The sequence below is a fragment of the Poecilia latipinna genome, unplaced genomic scaffold (genome assembly GCF_001443285.1).
Source record: "Poecilia latipinna isolate Pla-1442-1.1 unplaced genomic scaffold, P_latipinna-1.0 Scaffold1458, whole genome shotgun sequence".
NCBI lineage: Eukaryota > Metazoa > Chordata > Actinopteri > Cyprinodontiformes > Poeciliidae > Poecilia > Poecilia latipinna.
In genome coordinates, this window is record NW_015114074.1 from 35,986 (window position 1) to 57,438 (window position 21,453).

The following is a 21,453-nucleotide window of genomic DNA, read 5'->3' on the forward strand; positions in this document are numbered from 1 at the left end:
CCTCCTGTGGGAAACTGGGGGAAATATTTTTAAATAAAAAGGTAAAAGAAAAATAATCTAGTTGATACAAAGTATTTTTTTAGTCCTATTGCTTTGTCATTAAGGCAGCAGTATGTAGCTTAAATTTTTTTTTTTTTTTTTTTTTACATATTTGCCAAAACTGTCACTATGTTGTGACAGAACAATACGAAACAGATAATTTGTGAAAAAATCGAGCTCCTCTGCCTCCCCCCTGTGGTCCTACTGTCATCTGAACAAAAAGACAGCGCCGTCAGAATCAACCAATCAGATCCAGGAGGAGGGTCTTAGCACTGCTAAATGCTAAGGCTAGTTAGCATGGCCGCCTATGACGGCGGATAAATGGTTTACCTGTAATGGTATGTTGTTTCTCCGCCATTAGCACATTGAGCAAGCACGTACACGAGCCTGATTAGTAGCACTAAGACCTTCCTCCTGGCTCTGATTGGTTGTTTTTCACCAACTGCACAGTAAAATACTGGAAACCACAGCTGCCCATAATTTACAGTAAATAAGAGACTTTTTTGTTTTTTTACCATGTGTCACAGTTTATCTGTCTCATGTTAAAACGGTTACAACATGGTAACAGTTTTACCAATATGTGAAAAACATATTTTGTAAAACTTACATGCTTGAAGCTGCAAACTAGATGTTAAAAAAAATGCAAATGTTCCTTTAAGAAAATGGTGGCTTTTGTCTTCTTTCACAATTTGTACATTTGGCTTTGTTCTAAAACCCAAAATTAGATTGTTTTTTCTTCTTGAATATAACTATACTAGGACACATGCAGGATGGCTTTATGAAGATAATCTAACGACCTTAAGAATATATTTGAGCGTATGACTAATGCTGTCTAGTCAACGCATTCTGCCACCGGAGCTGTGAATCTCTGCAGCTCCTCCAGAGTCTCTCTCTAATTAATGCTGTTCTTTCCTGGCCTGTTAGCTTAATTTCTGTAGGTTTGTTCTCTAATGTTCTCTGACATGAACTTTGACAATTAAATCACTGAGTTTGTGTTTATCACAAAACACAATGTAGAAAAGGAGGAAAAAGCACATAGGCTGTATGGTTGACTAAAAAGGAAGCTATTCCTCCAACCCAATAAGTGGAAAAATAGAGCGAGTTGTATAGACATTGTTTCTCATTCACCACAGGTAATTTTACTGGAATGTGCATCTGTTGGATGATCCAAACCGCAGCGAAAGTCTGACAGCAGCACTGCATCACCATCGTCATTAGCTGGCAGCGAAAAGCCGTGGCTGCTAATCCAAATAAAACACTGTTTCTGTTTTAGCTCACCTAACCTTGTTAGCTTTTTAGATTATCTCTGTGAAATATAACTAGCTAAAAGGGAAAAAAAGAGCCTCAGCTGAGAAGATGGGAGCAATGAAGTGAGATAATAGCACCTCATTTTTATGTTAAAGACAGCTCCTCTTCTAAATCAAACATCACTTTTATGCCTTATCAAATCCAAACTTTTTCTCATCTGCCAACAGTGTGGCGGATCACAAAAACAGCTAGATGAATCATCTTATTAGTCACTCAGTAGTTCTATAGCGCTGGCAATCGTCCTTGCTGTCAGTTTCCAGACTCAGATTGCACGTGCTATATGGGTTATTGAACAGACATTGACAAAAAAAAAGGAGTCTATTTTCTGCTTTATTTCTTTTGGTATTCTTCGAATCAACACCAGCTTGTTGGTAAAGCCTGGCTCAGTTCCAGCAGCATTCCTTTTTTTTTTTTTTTTGGCTGGCTGCAATTCCTTAAAGCCCCAAACGATGCGATCCATTTTTAATTTTTATTTCTGTACAAGCGAGAGAGCATTGTTAAATAATGCTGCCCACTGCGTGCAATGAAGGAAAGTTGCTTTCCTGCCAAGTCCTGTCCCGGATGAAGCTAATCTTTGCTTAAAATCTACTCAGGGCTGCTTGTGGCAGGAGATCGCCGGTACGGCTGAAGCGGCTGCACAGCGAGCTCCTGTCTTGAATAATGAGCTCTATCTAATAAACAGACTGTTGGTGGTTGTGTTGACACAAACACAGTGGGAGCTCTGCCATGGCCACAGGCAGCCCTGCTCACCCAGTGGCATTGTGGCTGCAGCTCATTTTCAGCTTTCTCGGTTGTGGCGGGAAACGGTCGCCGCCGTCCCGTGACGCGTCGCTGCCCCTCCGCATTCGGGAAGTGTATGCAAAATGTGTTCATCTCGCATTTATAGAAAGCATGGCGTCAGGTTGGCCGCCCAGACAAACGAGTTGCCGTGATGTTTGTGAGCTTTTTATACAGCAGGCTAAAATGTAAAGCGGACGAATGGCGAGGAGATTCCGACTTTACTTGTTTGACACTCTGCTATTGGAACTTTATGGCTGAACGCGAGTAGAGCCAAGTGATTGTGGAGTGGAAAAGCCAAAGCCAATCCATTTAAACTGCAACCTTGTGTGGCGCGCACACACACCGACTGCTCTCGACATTCCTCTCTGCCCGACGTCTCTCTTTCTTAAAGGAACGAACGCACTCTTGACACTTTGAGGAGTGTTGGCTGCGAATCGAACTCCTCAATGTGCAGAAATCGGTCCGCCATAAAAGCATCCAGTTGGGATCCTGGGAGCCGCAATATGAGCCAAATGAGACCAAATGTACCACGACTCCTTTAGCCAAATGACTGCTGGCTAATGGGATCTGAGAATTGTTGAGGCTTTTTGGACAAAGACTAAAATGTTTGATCGTTCTTATGAGGACAATTGCACAGAATTAATGAAGCGCAAACCTGCACTCAATTGTGTGTGTGTGTGTGTGTGTGTGTGTGTTATACTTTTTCTCCCTATTTGTTTGTGTTCATATAATTTTCCAAACTCGGATCAAATGTGTAGATGTATTTGGTTGGCAACATTAAAATGTCTATTTCTGCTCTTTGCCTTTCCCAGACAATCCCAGCCAGGTGTCCAGAGTTGTGGTCGGAATAGAGACGTTAGATCTCAATGACAACGCTCCCGAGCTCGACAGGCAATACTCCACGGCCCTGTGTGACTCGTCCAACGCTGGCCAGGTCGGTTTGGGCTTAAATTAACTTTAAAACTGGATTTAAATTGTTGGTGGGAAAGTCTAGAAGCTGAGAATATTGTCCAGATATTTTTAGACTACTCGTAGAAAACTCAGTTTTATTTCTCACCTTGTTTCTTTTGTGTTTTTGTTGCACATAACCTTTCCCGCACATTTTGAAGGGCTCTGTTAGCTTGCTCTGAAAGTCTGGATGTTTAATTTCTATGTGCTCATTCATCTTGTTCAGGTTCTTGAGGGGGTTGCAACCTAAGCAGCCCCCACAAGGCTGCGTAGTGCTTGACTATTTGAACAGTCAAGCACTGTTCAAGTAAAACCTGTGTAGACCACTAACACAGACAATTAAATCTCATCAGCATAGAAATGAGAATAGACTGAAAATCCGACCCTGTAAAACAGGAAGGGAAACTGTAAATTTCAGAGAAAGGTCTTGAGTACATCTCATTCTTCATATCTATATGTGATATATATTTGTGTATTTGTTGTTCTGTTTGTCTTGTTGCTTTTCGATCGCTGTGCGTTGTAGCCCAAAATCTAGAGTTTACACTACATCCTGTTTTTATTATTATTGTTGTCATTGCCATTTATCCCCAAACATACAGGATTTCCCGCAGTGTATTATAAGCCTGGCGGGCCACCAGGCTGTACTTGTGCCCTCACCAGGCTAAGCATTGCTTTTTTTTTTTAAGTCTTTTTAAAATGTTTGCATTTTTTAAAGATTTTGTAGTTTGTGTTCAGGTATTAATGTTTCAATTTTTCAATAACACATACTTATCAAGTGATATTTTCAAATTTCCTGTAAGCTTTAAACATTTTTTAACTCATAAACATGATGGGCCGCTGGATGAGTGACTGCTCTGGCATCCATCTGCCAGGCTTAGAAAGTTTTCTGGAGGAAACCTTGAACATACAATGTATAAGTCATCATTTGGTTACAAACATGCCCAAATCATCACTCATCCACCTCCATGCTTAACAGGGTTGTAATTTTGCTGTTGTTGACTAATTGCTACAATTTGGCCAATCTACATTTTTGCCTCGCCTGGTGAAGTTATATTATATAAGAGGACTTTGGGTTTGTTGAAACAACAGACAGGAGCTGCAATGCAAAGTTATTTTTATGCAAATTAAATCAGTTAAGTCCTATAGAAACATATAAGGTGTGGTCAGCTTTAATTATTTCCTTTTATTCCATAAATAATGAAAAATTATTTCATTATAATGAATGACATATTTTATGAGTTGTATTTTCTCACTTACCTTACTGCAGGTATTCTTGTGCTTTTCAATGGGGTTTTTTGTATTGAAATCATTCATAGTGACCCCCGATTGCAGATCCTTTATATTCTGGTAAATATGATATTTTGTGTAACGTAGAGGACCAACATCTCTTACAAGCATGTCACTGACAGTTCAGGATGTTTAAAAGCATCGCAACCTTCAAGTTTGAAGAACTGCATGAAGATCACGAAGGAGTGATTACACCGAGAAAGTAAAAAATGTCAAGTGTAGCAGCACAGAAACCGACTTAAAATGAAGTAGAAATGGTTGGGGTCAGACTAACTAAATGGCGTGTGAGAATTCGATCAACAGTCTTTTTTTATGTGGATGAAAGCACAGTGCAACCATCAAAAGGAGAAAAAAAAGCCAGCAATCAAGTCTTTTGGGTCGAGTGGCTCCTCAGAAGCATTCCTCTCTGAACTGCGTTAGACAGCCTGCCGCAAGTTTTCCCCAAATTCTGCCGAATAACTCCAAAGGAAGCAAATTTTTCTCTGATCTGACAAAGCTGAGAACTGTTTTTTTGATCAATTCCCCAATACATGTCTGGACGGCGGAAACTGGGCACTGTGCTTCTTTTAATTAATGCTATCCCGATAGTCGAGTGTATCCATGGCAGCCTCGTTCTGTGATGATCTTATGCTGCTCCAGGACGTATTGGAGAACGACTCAAAATTAAGAAGAGATGCTGGCAGATAAGCAGTGATCAGTAAATCCTTGAAGAGGATTTCGCATCCCCTGGTAGGCTCTTGTGTGTTAACTTCAAATACCTTTTATCAACAACTTTTTTTTTTTCTTTTTCTTTTTTTTTCTTTTTCTTTTTTTAACCAAAAACAACACCCCATTTAGTCAGGAACAACAATCTACAGAAAAAGCTATTAGCCTTCTTGATGCATTTCAAAATTTATATTTTAGAAAGTTAAGGTCTTTCTTCTGGGTAGAGCCAGTGTGTCTAAGCTGAGGGCAACAGGAAACCTTGGAATAATTAATGTTTTCCAGGACGAAACAAAATATGATGATCTCAATAATATGGTAACAGACTGGATGCTTTACACAAGTAAAATGTCCATCTTACTCGCACTATACTGGTGACAGCTTTTCCACTAGCCATATAATTATGCAAAATTGAAATACGGAAGTAAATTTGCTTAATGAAAACATGGCAATTAAAAAAAAACCTCTACTTTTTCAATAAAAAGATTTTGCCATAGGATGTAGTGGTTTTTTCCAGTGTATCGAAATTGGTGTGTTTCGCGAAACTGCAATGGAAACACTTTTTTTCCCGCTCAGCAGCAGACATATAACCAACAACCGGATGTTACTACTGGAGGAAAAGACGAAGACATGAGGGGACTATCAACAAAAATATTGCTCACATCTGTTAAGGAAACACAGATACAGAACTAAGGGTCAGTTTTAGGTCAGTAACACTATTCAGCACGTTAAAAAAAAAAAACAGGCAGATTTCAGTCATTCCTTGCAGATCGAAGGATCCTGCTTGAGTTTCTCTACAAGAGTTACTAGAGTTAATCTATTCTAAACTTTTGCCTGATGGGTTTACGTGAAAACTCCTCAACTAGGTTAGTGACTTGGGCGTCTAAAAACATTGAGGGAAATGATCGAAGGGAAAGTCTGAACAGCAGTTTTCTCTAAAAGAGTCAGATTTGAGAAGGGAATACTACGTTAACAGATGCTTGTGGAAGGCTGGCTCGCTTTGTAAAACAAGATTTTTAAAGCGGACACCACCTGCTCCGTACTAAACCTGGCAAATGTGATCCGAGAAAGAAGGTGGAAATAAGCGGTTGGATACCAAGGGAGTGTGAAGTGAGAAAATGCAGAAATTGAAAGGTTTTTCGACCGTACTCCACTCCTAGAGGAAGTGTTAGATCGCTGGAATAACTGGTTTATCAAAATGCAGAGGAAGACGAGAACCCAGGAAGGACATGGGAGGAACGACCTGGACCGAATCCACGTCCTTCACCAGCCCTGAATGAAGATTTCTATTCTCTTTGGATTGCAACTACTTATTCTTTTAGCGTTTCAGTCAATCATTTCTTTTGGATTCCTAAAGTCCAAAAGAAATTTTGGACCGAATCCACGTCCTTCACCAGCCCTGAATGAAGATTTCTATTCTCTTTGGATTGCAACTACTTATTCTTTTAGTGTTTCAGTCAATCATTTCTTTTGGATTCCTAAAATTCTCACAGACAGTTCCTGTCGGAAAGGTAAAATGAGGTTAAAGCATCTGTGGAGGCAAAGAGGAATTTAGGTATGAAGAATAAATATAAATGAATGATTATTTGTCTGGAATATTGCAGCCAATCAAAGTTGCGTTTAAGGGGTGCCATTGTAACTTCAGCTTTAGGGCTACAGAACATATTACAATATGTTCACTTTAGTAATAAAACAAATAACTGCTTGAATTGCAGTAAATACAGATATTTAGGTATCATGCATAATTCTCTTTACTCTCTATTTCTGAAATTCATTTTTTATGCAACATGAACATGTTTTAGAAGTCTAAGTATCATTACTTTCTGCTCTATTCGGTTTGACGTTTAACCATTTAAAAGGGTCCGCCATGACGCACACTCTGTCCTTTGTGTTATTGTGATTCCCAGATGTGTGAGCTGCACTTTGTTTTGAATCCCAGTGTCTGTTCATTTAAAACAAAAAGTTCACTTGAAGAAAAAAATCGGACTGCATAGGCAATGACGAAGACAGCAAAGAAATAGGACTTTAAATAAAAAGTATCACATCATCGGCGTAAAGTGAAACTTTTAGTTCAGAGTGATCCCCTCCAATTACCAACATATACGCTCACAGCACCAAAAAGGACATTGCCACAGGTTGCGATAACTAAATAAAACATTAGGACTAAGGGGGCAACCAGTTCGTGCGCCTCATTTAACTTTACGTTCACCTTTTAACAAGCCATTGGTGATGTTAAAAAACTGCTTTTCGAGTAAGATGAGACAGTCGCAGTGTTGCTTTTTGAAACCCATTTTCAACGACATAACAAGCATATTTCGAAATGTCACAGGTTGTACTGCGTGTTCCCACCTTGGGAGCAACTTTATAAACCTGCTCTGTACTTTTTCTCTGCTCTGTTCTCGGCTCAACAACTTTTAAAGGTTGCCAGCTTTGCTAAAGATTGCAATTTGTCACCAAGATGTCAGAAGAATTTATGCTTTCATAATGGCAGGACTGCTGCCGCTGTAGGTGTTAACAGCTACATACATGGCTCTGCAAGCACATTATTGACTTTTGGGGCAGCAGCAGATGGACACTGCATTCAATAGAAAGTTGTTGTTATAGGCATGTAGAGGGAGAAAAGCAGATTTGCTGTCAGGAAATGTGGTGCAGGGGAAAGAATAAGATGGTTTGACAGTTTGGTTCATAAAGATAGAAATTTTCAGTTAAAATTTGGTCTTTATCACCAAAATCTCAACATTCCTACAATATGATATCCTAAAGTAAAAATACTGGTTTCATAATATCACAGTATCTTAAAAAAGAAAGTGTTTTTAAAGGATACAACATGATGGAATCACTTTAATTTAAAACAGAAAAGCAAGGGCTATTCTTCCATTTTATATCTATGTATCATATAGATAATGGAGGAATAATTGTTGCTTCTCACACAGTGAATGTTGCCGTAACAATGATGTCATCTGCAACACATATCTTAAAGTTTGCAAGTCATGATTATAAATGTTCTCATAATTACAGACAAGAAGAAATTCTCTAAAGTAGATTTTCTGAAAGTTGGCAGAAACAAGTGGGGGAGGGCGTTGTTGTTTTTACTTTACGCAAACAGTCCGAGAAATCTCAGAAGCAAGACGTGTTTAAATTGTTTTGAAAATAAAAGTTTTTAAAACCTTGGTACATCTTGACACCAGTAACCAGCCAACATGAGGTTTCAATGCAGACGAAGCATTATTGAAATCTTACTTTTGCTGCTGCATCTAATATGATTGTGTTTATCACCTTTAACCATTCAGGTCAATATGACAGTCAAAGTTGAATCAGTGGCTCGGAAATCATCTTTTGATGTGTTCAAATTTAGATGTAATTTCTCCTGTGGTTTTGTTAACCCACGCGGTCGGACGTTAAGTCCAGCACTGAAATGTAAACAACAGGTTGAGAACTTGGAACAACTCATTGAACATCCTTGTGTAGTGTTGTTATCGTAAAATTATTAAAGCATTAAAATCTGTGTATAGTTTGAAGTGCTGCAGTTCGGAGGCTGGTTTATTAATCTAGACAAACGGGCTTGTAATGACAAATCGAAAGGGTCACAAATCATCGTCCAGTCATTGTAAATAATTAAAGTTCGGTGGGCATTTGCAGGTTCTGCTCAGTTGGTTGCAAACCTGCTTACCTATTAAAGTGCCACGGGAATTTTGAGCCGAGTTATTTCATCAAGCGTGAAAAGTCTGTTTAACTGCCTGCTGTTTGAACACTATGGACAATACATGAGTGACTATTAAGTCATTAAAGTCCATCATGCAGCAATAACAACTTGAACTTGATTATAAACCTGCTGAGGCCAACAGCTGTTTTGAGCGTTTCCCTGTTGAAAACTCATCAGGGTTATTTTTAAAGCAAATCACCTTTTTGGTGTTCAGTGACTGTAAATACGTTTTTGTCATCTTCCTTTTTTGGATTTCGAAGATATAACATAAGCTTGGAAATGTCTGCTCCCTCTAGTTTTTTTTTTTTTTTTTTTTTTTTTAGTAAAGGAAGACGGCATCTTTTTTAACACCAAAACTATAAAAAAAATAAAACAAACAACAAGAAAAAGAAACACTATTTATTTACCCCATGGCGTGCAAGTCCTGGCATGATGCCTCATAAACAAAATGCAGAAATGCCTCAAAGAATTGGTTGAATCATACCGTGAATATATCAGGAATATTTTCTAAAGACTATGCTGCATTTGCATTTAGAGCAAGTTAGGAAGGCGCAGCAGAAACAGGCAGTCTGTGAACACATTATTAAGTCATTAAAAAGGGAATTGGATAAAAGCGCTGTGATGTTGTTTAGAATATTATTAATTTCTCCTAAAAGAGAACATGAAGTATGTCAAAACAGCTTTGTATCAAACGTGGAAGTGCTCTGTGCTCGTCTGGAGCCAAGTATAGAAGCATATAGGGTTTGGTGATACGGCGCTGAATGTAGAGGAAAATGAATTCTGCTTGGCTGGATATCCAAATGCAGCAGCTATTCCCAGTGTAATTAAACTCCAACCTTCTACCAGACTGTATTAGTCAGTTTCAAAACTGGATTACATGCACATTATTTTGTTGACCCAGCAAATTTCGGCTTTCCAAGGCAATCTAAATGCGTTTCCCCCTTTATGTTGATGCTCACACTTGGTGAGACGGTACCAGCTGCTGACCCTGCCCATCTCCTCACCTGGGCTCACATTTTCCCAGACCTCTTTTTATTTTGGAGGTCACTAGGGCCGAAAGCAAGTGCAATTCGCTCTTCAGACATCTTTTGTCTAGTAAATCTGCCCCGATTTACCGTAGGCAACCATCTTGACTCTATGGAAAGCCTGTGGTGCCAAGACAGGACACAAGAATAGCAAAAAGAAATTCTTAAGACAGGGGTGTCAAACTCCAGACCTCAAGGGCCTCTGTCCTGCAACTTTTAGATGTGCCTCTGCTGCACCACACCTGAAAAGAATAATTAGGTCATTAGCAAGGCTCAGGAGAACCGATCTACACAGGGAGGAGGTAATTAAGCCATTTCATTCCACTGTTTTTTACCTGTGGCACATCTAAACACTGCAGGACAGCGGCCCTTGAGGACTGGAGTTTGACACCCCTGTCTTAAGTGAAAACAACGGCAATGCTTTCTGTCTAAATAACATGAAACTCTTGTTGAAAACTTAAAAATAGGATACAGAGATGTCTAAGTGAGGACTCTGTATATGAACGTGGTCAAAAGGTAATTGAAGTTGATCAAATAGGATGACCAAACCTGACTCGTCTTGCAGGCTAAAAGTAAAACATGGTAGCTTTAAGCTTGCATCCATGCTTTAAAATACAATTTGCAAATTGTTAATGGTAACAAACCCCATTAGAAAGCTCAGGAAGGAGACGGATTCATGCTTTGGTGCTAAACTTGGGTATCTCAGAACAGAATCTACACTGAAACAAGTCCTGCTCTGACCCGGCCTGACGGGACTCTCAGAGATGTAGAAGCCAGATTACATTTAGCATATCCATGCAGGCACAAAGACCTTTATTCTGGTCTAATGGAGCTAAAATTGAAGTCTTTGTCCATGCAAATATGGTGTATTGACGACCATCATTACATTTGGAGAAATTAAGTGGGTATCTTGCAAATCTAAAACAAATTGAAGCACTTTACAGGAAAGGAGTTGGCCAACACTCCAGAAAACTACTGAACAGTGTGGAAGGATGCCCAAAATGTTAACATCTTAATAGTTATGTCTTCCAAAAAATTACATTTATATAGTACATCAATTTCCCGAAACTGCTCTTAACCATCCTGCATTTTGCAATAAAAAAAATAAACCATTTTGGAGATTCTAACTGATATAAAACAGAAGGTGTTTGAATGACCTTTAGGGGAGTTTATTTAGCGTATATAAATATCTGGTTTCGACCGGAAATGATTCTAAAAGCGCACAAAGTTTGGTGAAACAAAGTTGTACGTAGAGGAAGGTGAGTCCTCCTTGGCCTGTTATCCAAATGCAGCAGCTATTCCCGGTGTAATTAAACTCCAGCCTTCTCCCAGACTGTCTCCCTCCATCCCACTATCCTTCATGCTTTATTTGTCTTCCTGTCTGTTTTTCCGCATCATGGTTTCCCGTATTTGATCCCATCTCAATTATAGAAATCTTGTCTTCCCTCCTCAGTCTCGCCGCGGAAGCCAGCCTTTCGCTCTCACTGTTTTTATGTTCTCTCCTCCATCTTCTGTATTCCACGCTGGCTCCGTCGCTATAATTTGGTGTCTTGGCCCATCTGTTGTTTTGGCTGCTGTTTTTATTGCTCTGCTTGAGTCTTTGTCGTTTCGCCACTAAATCTGTGATTCTGTGGCAACGCCGTTGATTTATGTGCGATCCTCGTTGTTTTGTGTCTGCGTATGTTCTTGTTTGAGTGAGCGGGAGACGACGAAGATTATGATGTCTTTCACTCCGCTAAAGTTGCGTGTTCACGTCTCGGCTTGACAAGTCATTAGACAAAACGCCTCTGAATATTCACACCAGAAGCTGACAACGTAGCGGGACTCGGCGCAGCGAGTCCTCTGAAGGCCTGGAGTCGCTGACTGACTCGGAGGACATCCGGCGCCATTCATTCCTGCTTTTCCCGCCTTGAACTCGAACGCATTCATGAAAAAAAAGAACATATTGCATAATGACAAGCAGAGTTTTTCATTAAAAAGAAATTATCCGTCACGCGTGGGCTGCGGGAGATATCTTTTAGATTAATTTTGTTACCATTTCCAGTGAAGATGCTCTTACTAAATTGAAAGCCACACTTCACTGTATTTGTGAAAGCTGATTCACATCAGATGCTGTTATTTATTTGGTGTATCAGACGCTGCTCGCTTGTGTCTTCACACTAATTGGCTTGTTATGATTCCTGCCGACATCAGCTAATGGTTCATCGCTAAAAGCACTCTCTGTGAAGTGTTTTTCCATTGCTTTTTGTTTTTTTTTCTTCTTCCCCCTCCATGTATTCCTTCTTCTCACACAGTCACATTCACTTATTCATTCCCGCCCCTTACTCAATCTCGTCCGCACTCTATCGCTTTGTTTCAGGTGGTGCAGGTGTTGCGGGCGATTGATAGAGATGAGGGAGGGAACGACAGCACCGTGTATTTCAGCATCCCTCCAGAATCCGGCGTTGCCCTCAACTTCAGCGTCAGAGACAGTGGTGGTAGGTATTTAATCTTTACCTCCCAGGTGCTCTCTCTTTATTTATTTGTTTTCCCCCCCATCTTTCTGGCAGACAGACAGCTTTTCTGCACTTTGTAAGACCCTAAATCCCAAATGTTTTTCCTTTTTCTCCTCCAGACATTCTCTTTCCTATCGCCGTTTATTCAGATATCCTTCTTTCTTGTGCTTTTATCTGTCTGCTTCTCTCAAACTCTCTCTCCTCATTTTCTGTCGCTGAATCTTCATCAATCCGTCAACCAACTCTAGCAGTCCCTTTGTTCTGCCATATTATCCATCTTTCTTCTGAGTTTAATCCACTGGTTTGCCGTCCTATTTCTCCCTTGCATTCGTCTCCCCAGCACCGTCACATTTACTTACTGTTTTTGTAAAATGCTTGTGAAAAGACCAAACGGATTAATTTAATTGAGTTCATCCCAATAGGCATTAGGAATTAGTCCTTTTTCTATTAGCCTTTCTTAGTCTCTTGCTCTTCTGTGTTGTGCTAAGCGTTTGCCTAGCTGCTGCTTAGCTTCTCCAGTTTAGCGATCTTAATGTTCCTTTTAACTCTGGACTATAGAAACCATCCGCCTTCCTTTTGTTTCGTGGTTTTGGCCTTGCAGTGAACACTCTGTAAACACACTGTAAACCCAACACTGGGGTTTAAACTGCACCCCAAGATGATGCTTGGAAAATATCCTAAAGCGTTCAACACACGGGAGGCAACATTTCTCTCTCTACATTCATTTTCTATTGGACTAACACAATGAGGATACAATCACCTGCCCTCCCACAGCCAAGCCACTGGGGAAATTCACACGTAGGCCAGCAATGCAACACAAGAAAGTTGAAAAATTTTCAACTTTTGTTGCTGTTGTTGTTTTTACCACGTCCCGTGTGTTGGGTTCCCTCAGTGTGACAGAAAACTTTCACGTTTCAACGTCGTTCTTTGCTCGACCCCATTAGTTTCTTGGACGCTCCGCAGCACATATTGAATGATGACGTCCTTTTGCTTTTTTTCTCGTCTCCTGCAGTGGTTTGACTGATTAATCTGAATTCTGTATGTCTAGGCCTATCCTCAAGTTATCTGTGCCTTCCCAATGCGTCTGTGGTCCTTTGCTTCTGCCCTTGTGGGATTCTGATGAGCAGTAGATGTAGTTTATGTTCCAGTGGCTGATGAGATTCATAACGTAGTTGGCAATCCCTGTGTATGTGTGCGCACGTGTGTGCTTTACTGGTAAGACTTCCATCTTTATCAGTCATTACCAGACAGTCTAAAGATGGTAGCTACGTTCTTCAGGTGTTGTTGATTTGTTCAGTAAAGGCTTGAATTTTGACCCAGGTAACATCCACATATCTAAATTAGCGGCTAGGCGTTGCTCCTTTGTCAGACTTCAAAATTTTGCGTCCCACTTCCTCCATGTATAGATGGGTCTCAACCATTCAAAACGGTTGATCACATACAACATATCTGTGCTTCTGGCTGTAGACATTCTATTTACGACATGTAGGAAAAAGTTAAGACATCCAACAGAGAAAAGAAAAATCTGGTCGTGGTTCAAGTTTGTGTTATTTTTCAGCTGAATAAAAGCGTCTAGCCATATTTACATTAACTATTATAATCAAATAGGAAAATCCAAGAGTTGTTTTGTAGAAACACGTTGTTTCATCCACAAGTGTACATTTCCTGGTTGCTCAGTGGAGCAGATGCTGGCAGCGTTGCCTTGGTTCTGTGTTTGAATCCCGGCCAGGGTGCACACCTAGATTCTCTGCTGGTATTCGTGCTTCCATCTACTGTTCAAAAACATGGGTTTCAGGTGAATTGGTCTCTCTACATTGCCTGTAGTTCTGAGTGCAAGGCAGAGACAACACACATTCTGTGTGTTGTCTCATGCGTCCAACTGCACCCTCACAACTCTGGATGAAAGTGTCTATTTTAGCCACACAAAGGAACAAGTCTAAAATCATCGTTTCCATTTTTCACATGCTTCCAGATAATATAACACAGCAACAATTTTATCTCTGAAATTCGAAGGCTTGAACTCATGTTTCATTTAAGTGTCGGTGGCAAGCAGGGACATCCGGGTCTCTGCGATACAAAGCCCAGAACTTTTTTGAACAGCTTTTTGTCCCTTGATTAGAACACAGTGATGGATCACGGATCAGGAGGATAAATCCACTGACGTGTGGTTTCAAAGTCCTCTTTGATGTGTCATCCAGCAGCAGAACAGAGGAACAATAAGATCATGTTCCGTTCCCATATGGACAGCTTGTCACAAAAACGTGCCTCATTATTTGCTTTGTTACCAAAGAGAATGATCTGATCTGTGATTTCAATCAACAGAGAGGATTCAGGATAATCACCCTTGTCATGTTGGTGCAACTTTGCAGTGACATTCATGTTGATAAAGAATATCCATGCCTTCTTTTATCTCACGGCATTCTGGGGTTTTTTTTAGTCTCCGTTATTTGATATAGAAATATCTTTAAAAAAAAAAAAACATTTTCCATGCACATAGAGAAATCTATTTGTTGGAGGTTAGAAGAGACATTTCAATCGCAAAAACATTGCATACAAGATTCTCAATATCTTGTATGCAAGATATTGTCTAACACTTAAACATTTCAGATTTTGTAGCGTTTGTACTTTCAGAAACTTTAGCCTCTTACAAAGGTTTTCATATCCCTTAGCATTCTTTTATGTTTTGCCCCCCACAGACACAAACTTCAGTGTATTTCACTGGAATTTAATGTTACTGAACAAAAAGTAGTGCACCATTGTGAAGTGGAAGACAAATCGATAGAAAAAAAATGCAATTTGGGAGCATGGTTACTATTTCTAAATAGTAGCCCCCTTTTCTTGGATACTCCAAAATGAAATCCAATCGAGTACAACTTCAAATGAACCAAAATGTGACTACTAACCAAAACTAACAGGCAGGGCAAGGCATTAATCAGCAAAGCAGCTGAGATTTTTTATGGTGAACAAGAGAAAAAAATGAAACAATTCAGAGTTGATTGAAAGGTGACTCGAGCGTAAGACTTGAGAATAACGCAGAGGTTTCCCTTCCAGCAGGACAAAGGTTTTACACCCAGAGCTACAATGGGTGGGTTTACAAGACATTGTTTATGTGCGTGGCAGTCCGTCTCGATGGATGACGATTGTTGCTTCGTTAAGGATCAGAAGTCAAGAATAATGGTTCCTTTAATGGCTCGCTAATCTAGTAATTGGCCTGTGTTGGTGTCCACAGAACTGGCAGAGCTGTTGGGTTGCACCTGCTGAAATCAAACAGAATATTTGTGAGTTTGATGCTTTGGATTGTTTTATTCTGCATGACATTTAGTCTTTTACCAGAGTATGAGCATCTCCATTGAAAGGCAACTAAGATATATTGATGCAGCTCGGCGTTTTGACATGTTCACATCTCTTAAACATCTGTACCTGTCATGACTCTTCAAGCAGTGCCATATCATTAACTTATATAGCATAGTCATTCTTGTTACAAGCAATGCTGGTCTGTCACTTAAATTGTTCAAGTTGTGCAAAATGTAAAAAAAAACAAAAAAAAAACAAAGAAAAGTTTGAAATTTTCAAAAGCTTTATTCCTGCAAGAGGTATAAATCAATCAGCAACTGACACGATCACAGATTTGCGAAGTTGAAAGCTGGGGTTTTGGGGCACTGTTATCAGAACGCGACCTCCTGCCATGATTTAGCACAGAAAACGGAGAATCCTAAGAGGCAGTTAACCGCTGATTAATAACACGTGTTTTCCTCTCTGTCTGATTTTCCCCGGCAGGCCCCACAGCCAGCCTGGTGCTGCTGTCCCAGCTCCAGCCGTTGTCCCGCTCCCCATCCTCCACCTTGACGCTGTACGTCCCGCTCGTCCTCAGGGACGGGACGTCGGGCCTCACCAGCACGGGGACGGTCACCGTGTCTGTCTGCCCCTGCCTGAGGGGGGGAGCCCGCGCCGAGGAGAAGGACAAGCAGACGGAGGGAGATTCGGACTGGGAGAGAGAGGCAGTGTGTCTGCCTCAGCAGTCCATGCTACCCTCCCCGGGGCTCAGCACTGCCGCCCTGCTGGCTATCCTGGCTTGTGTTGCTACGCTACTGGGTAAATATTTTGTCACATGAAATATACAGTTGAAACCGGATACCTGGATACACCAGAAATACACATTAAATCAGACAAAAACTGATTAAAATGTATTTGCTGCAGTTTGCTGGAAATTCGTGCCGTTCCTCATGACAGAAGTGAATCAGGCTTTAGCCAAACAGCTTTTTCACTCAATCCCACAAACTTTCTTTGGATCTTCTGGAGCTGGACGATACGGCAGAGAGAACCAAACCACGACATAAGGATTTCATATCAGTCCATATCGATAATTAATGATTAGTTTTTGGTTTTCAATACCTGAAATACTGCCAAACTGGTGACGTGACCTTTCCTGTTTCATCCAAATTTTTTGTTTTAAGCAGTTATGAGGCACGGTAACAAAACCTGAAGCTGCTGCTGCGCAACCTACTCAACAGGTTGTTGCTAGGTAACCCGTGAGCGGGCGAGTTAGTTGATGCCGCTCACCTTGCTTTGCTGGTGACGAAAGGTTGAGCAGCTAAAATCTTCCTACAATTGTTGTTAAACAGAGATCAGCCAAAGTTGAGGTCCAAAATGCTTGTTTATTTTATTTTATTTTATTTTATTTTATTTTATTTTATTTTATTTATGCATCATGTCACACAAGTAATCTCTTTGAGTTGTTTCCTTAAAATACATCAACAGCTGTGCCTCAAACTGACATATTCTGGACATTCCCAAATTACGTAGACACAAAAATCCCATTAAAAATGAAGAAAGGTTATAAAATCTTTTATAAAAACAGTCGTATAACTTCGCAAATTCAAATGTTGCTAATCCTTGCTGACCCAAAGTAGAAAAAAAGACAAATTTAAAGTCCGACAGTGAGATAAAAAAAAGATTTTGTGTCCTTTCACATTAAAAGTATTTGTGGTTTTAAAAATGTTACTGCGCTCTATATGAGATCTCTTTAACTAAAATAGCTGCAGTGCTGTCCGCTAAACAGAGTATCATTAATCATTTCCCAGTTAAAAATAAAAAGGCCTCTTCTTATATAACCTCATTGATGATTATACTCCAGCACACATTGTTATATATACAGCAAAGAGATATAATTTTCATTTTAATGCTAATCTAATAAAAACTGCTGAGTAATTAGTGTTTTAGTGCTGTATTTTTACCACTACTCTACCACTACCGCTGCCTAATCTGCATATGGAAACAATAAAAGCAGCAGTGGAAATATTTCTCTGAGTCACAGCCACTCAATAGCCGGGTTTGCTTTTTTTCTTTCTGGTTTAGCCCACTTATTTCTTTTGGCAAGGTCAACTCCGATCAGCGCTAACGTAGCATTACCGAGTGATTATCTGGGTTCTCCGTTTTCGTTTTTTTTTTTTCTTCTTCTTCTTCTGTAGCAGCGTAACCAAATGTCACTGCTCCGCCTCATAATGCTGAGTCTCAGAGAAGGCCTTGGCTGGCGGCCAGCATCGTTGTCGGTTCCATTCAGCCAGCTGGATCGCCACTGACGCCGGGTTTGATGCAGTCGTTATTATTCTGGGAGCGGCCGGTTCAATCACAACACTAATGTAACACGGTGTGAGTGAGGGCGGCTTTGACGGAGCTGAGGAATGAACCACAATAGGTAAATGCCTGAACTGTGTTGTGGTATTTGACAGTCTATAACAGGGTGTTTTTTTTTTTAGTTGTGCGATAAAGATATAACACATTAAAACCAGAACATACACAAAATGCCAGAAAGTCCTCAAAGAGGCTTTGACAATGGCTCCATGAGGATCGAGTCTGGTGATTAAAAAGAAACTGGGCCTGCATTAACGACCTCTGACGGCTCTCTTTTAGTGAGAAAATATGTGCAGTAGGCTGTGGAAATGAGCCCACATATTATCGTGGATGTTTATAATATTTTTGCACATGGATCAGTGGATTTTAGCCGTAGAAAATAAATAAAGCAACTTCTGACAAGCAGATTAACTTAATGCAGCAGCTTAGCCGCCTACATGACACCCACAAGGAGATATAAGCGCGCGTGGACACGCAGTGATGCTATCGTTCTCTCCTTGCTAAGCCCCTTCCCTAAGCTTCTATTGCCTAATTGTAAACAATTGCAACAAAACAAGAAATTAACGTTTTAACCGTGTAAAATTCTCATATTTATTCAGCACGTCTGGTTAACTGATCAATCAGTCGTAACAAAGACGTACTGTTATGCCTCAATTCCACTAGAGAGGTACGTCACGGGTCGGCGTGCGCTATTTTATTTGATATTTTGTTTGTGTAGGAGAAACACTGGAGTGCAGTCTTTTTAATGCCAGTTTGGGGATCCGTTAAAATGGGATCTGAGCATAAAACACGCTCAGATCCAATGCCAGGTCTTGGATTTTGTAGTTAAGTTTCTGTCAGTGTGGACTGGTGGTGCGGTAGTGGAAATGAAGCTCATTAGTCTGCACTATTTCCCAAATTATAACAGGACAATTGGAGACGGTCAACCTCTTTGTTTACCTTGGACGTGGAAACAGATTCTGACAATCAAACCCTGCTTCTGTGTACTGATGGTTTTATTGCTAAATGATCTTGGTTTGTCATAAAGTTTTCATGAAAATAACAATTAAATACAAGGCAAGTAGGGAGAAAATACTTTTTCGACTCCACAGATAATAAAAAAAAAAAAATTGGAAATAATAGTTTTGGACAGCAGTGACTGAGCTCAGGATTTCTGATTGGCTAGTTTCTTTAAAATGTTGTATAAATTATGTGATTAAGATTTGATCACTTATCAGCTCCACAAGATACACAGAGAATATTTGTGACATCGTTTTTGGCTTGTGTGGTTCTGCTCAATATTGCACTGGATATGAGGCTCGATTTCAAATTTCTACAGAACCTCATTATGCTCTGCTTATAGGTGGCTTTTAAATGAACAAGTAGGCTATTAATATATTACATCGTTTCTGTGCCCAAATCTAGGCCAGTTGTTGAAAAGCGAATTTCAGAGCTTTTATTAGTTGTCATGAAAGATTCCAGATTTTGGACTGGGAGCGTTTGTGAAAGTGTGATATTTTGTTTCTGTTAAACTGGTTTTATTTATGGGTTCAATCTAAAGATGAGATGTGTTTGTATCTTCCGTGTAGAAAAGATATTTTTGTCTTTTCATTGGATATTTTCCAATGGCAGTCCTCATTGATGGGAGACATCCTACTTACTTTCTAACCAGTCAAAAAGGAAGAAATGATCTGATATTCAGGACTGGGATAATATTCAGTGCAGACTTGTGGAGAGCACATAACCCAGTTTCTCTCTTCTCAGCAGCAAGTAGGAGACGCAGCACAAGGGGGAGCCTACTTCCTGTTGACAGCACATTCATGGAAGTATTAGAAAACTGGCCTCAGCTGACAGATTGACATATTTTATTACCAGGATGCTCATGTTCAGACCCACCTCCACTCGACTGGAGGTGAGTCAGAACATGATGTGGTGCCACTACTGATGTGGTGCTTATGTGCTTCACATCACTTTGATCAGTTTTTCTACAAAATGATCAAATTAATATGTTAAAGGGGCAGTATTGTGTAAAATTGACTTTTTTAAGGTTTACGTCATATTATAATGCGATTCCCTCATCAAAAACATACCTGGAGTGAGACTAAAGGAGGAATCCTTTAGTCTCCTGTAGCATTTTTATAACAACTGAAGGTATTATGCACTCCAAAACGGCATGTGGCTGGAAAACACACAATACTGCCTGTTTAAACAAGTTTCAATATAAAAATAAGTTTCAGTAATAGCTCTGAATTAGTTTAAATCCAAGTTCAAAATAGTTTAAAGTTTTATGCCAAGGCATTTGCATTCCATTTGGAAAGAGTTTTTTTTTATCCCCCTGACACCAAAACACATTGAAACTATTTATTGTTTGGGTTTTTTTTTTTTTTTTTTTTCAATCTGGTTGTTGCCCTACAGTTACACGCGTAGTAACATTTTCCCCAGTTAGTAAGATAATTATGAATTCCATTGTAAATTATGAAACCACGCACAATGGTTGAACGTGGCCACAGGTATCACTGCTAATGAGCTTCCATCGCTTTGCTCATTGCCACAGCTCAGGGTCAAATGCGGCTCCTTGCTTTGAGAATATAGAACAAGAGTCATGGAGTCATGAGAGGGTAAGGTATCCGTTTGCCCAGTTAGAGCTCAAAGTCAATTACAGAGTGGAGGCATGCAGTCTGCTGATATGATATACCGGCCCTCTAACCTAAGGCCTCTTCTGCGTTCTCTTTGTCTTTGAGAATTTCACCTCTTTGTCCGTATGAATCTCACTCACTCCGTCCTCCACCTGCTTTCCTTTATTTCCCCTGTGACTTATGATGCACCTTCTCCTCCATTGTTCATCATTCTCTCTCTCTCTCTCTCTCTCTCTCTTTTTCTGCTTGGATATCATCGACGCCCGTCCCCTCCGCAGCAGTGAGCGCCCTGTCGCTGTCGCTGCGCCGTCAGAAGAGGGACTCCCTGTCGCCGCTGGAGGAGGACGACGTGCGCGAGAACATCATAACCTACGACGACGAGGGCGGCGGCGAGGCCGACACGGCCGCCTTTGATATCGCCGCGCTCCAGAGCGCGCCGCACAGCTCCCGCTCTCGAGGCTATCGCACGCTCGACAGCAGGAATGTGTAAGTAGGCTGAGGGACTGTTTACATAACGTGCAGACGAGTTCGGTTTCATCAAAACCTCAAAGCTGGTCTCACATTACACGCCAAAGGGGAGCACAAGAGGTAAACATCACCTCCTCAGCGCCCGTCCGTCCCTCCCGCTGTAGAAAAGGCTCCTGCAGCACTCAGGACTCAACCGATGCACTTAAGCAAGCAGTCGGGCCGCAGCTCCCGGGTCATAATCAATCCCCGATCAAAATGCCGAAACAGAAGGCTATCAAGCACGGCGGTCCCGGGAGACCACTTTGTTCTGTCCGTTTTTGTTAAAGCTCGTTTGTGTCCCGCTACATCAGAGGGCCGTTTGCACCCACTTTGATGCTTCTGTGAAACGTTGTTATTGCCTTTGGAGTAATAATTAGTTCCCGAATTCATGCAGGCCATATGGAGAGGCCATA

General features: G+C 40.6%; 1 protein-coding gene across 1 annotated transcript in view; it reads left to right on the plus strand.

Moving 5' to 3' along the window:
• The window catches only part of LOC106962769 (uncharacterized), a 53,725-nt gene that overhangs the window by 24,618 nt on the left and 7,654 nt on the right, over positions 1–21,453 (plus strand). The window contains exons 5-8 of the mRNA XM_015057382.1: positions 2,940–3,061; positions 12,152–12,269; positions 16,065–16,379; positions 20,812–21,019. Coding sequence (XP_014912868.1) covers positions 2,940–3,061; positions 12,152–12,269; positions 16,065–16,379; positions 20,812–21,019 — 763 coding nt within the window. The remainder of the gene's footprint in view (positions 1–2,939; positions 3,062–12,151; positions 12,270–16,064; positions 16,380–20,811; positions 21,020–21,453) is intronic.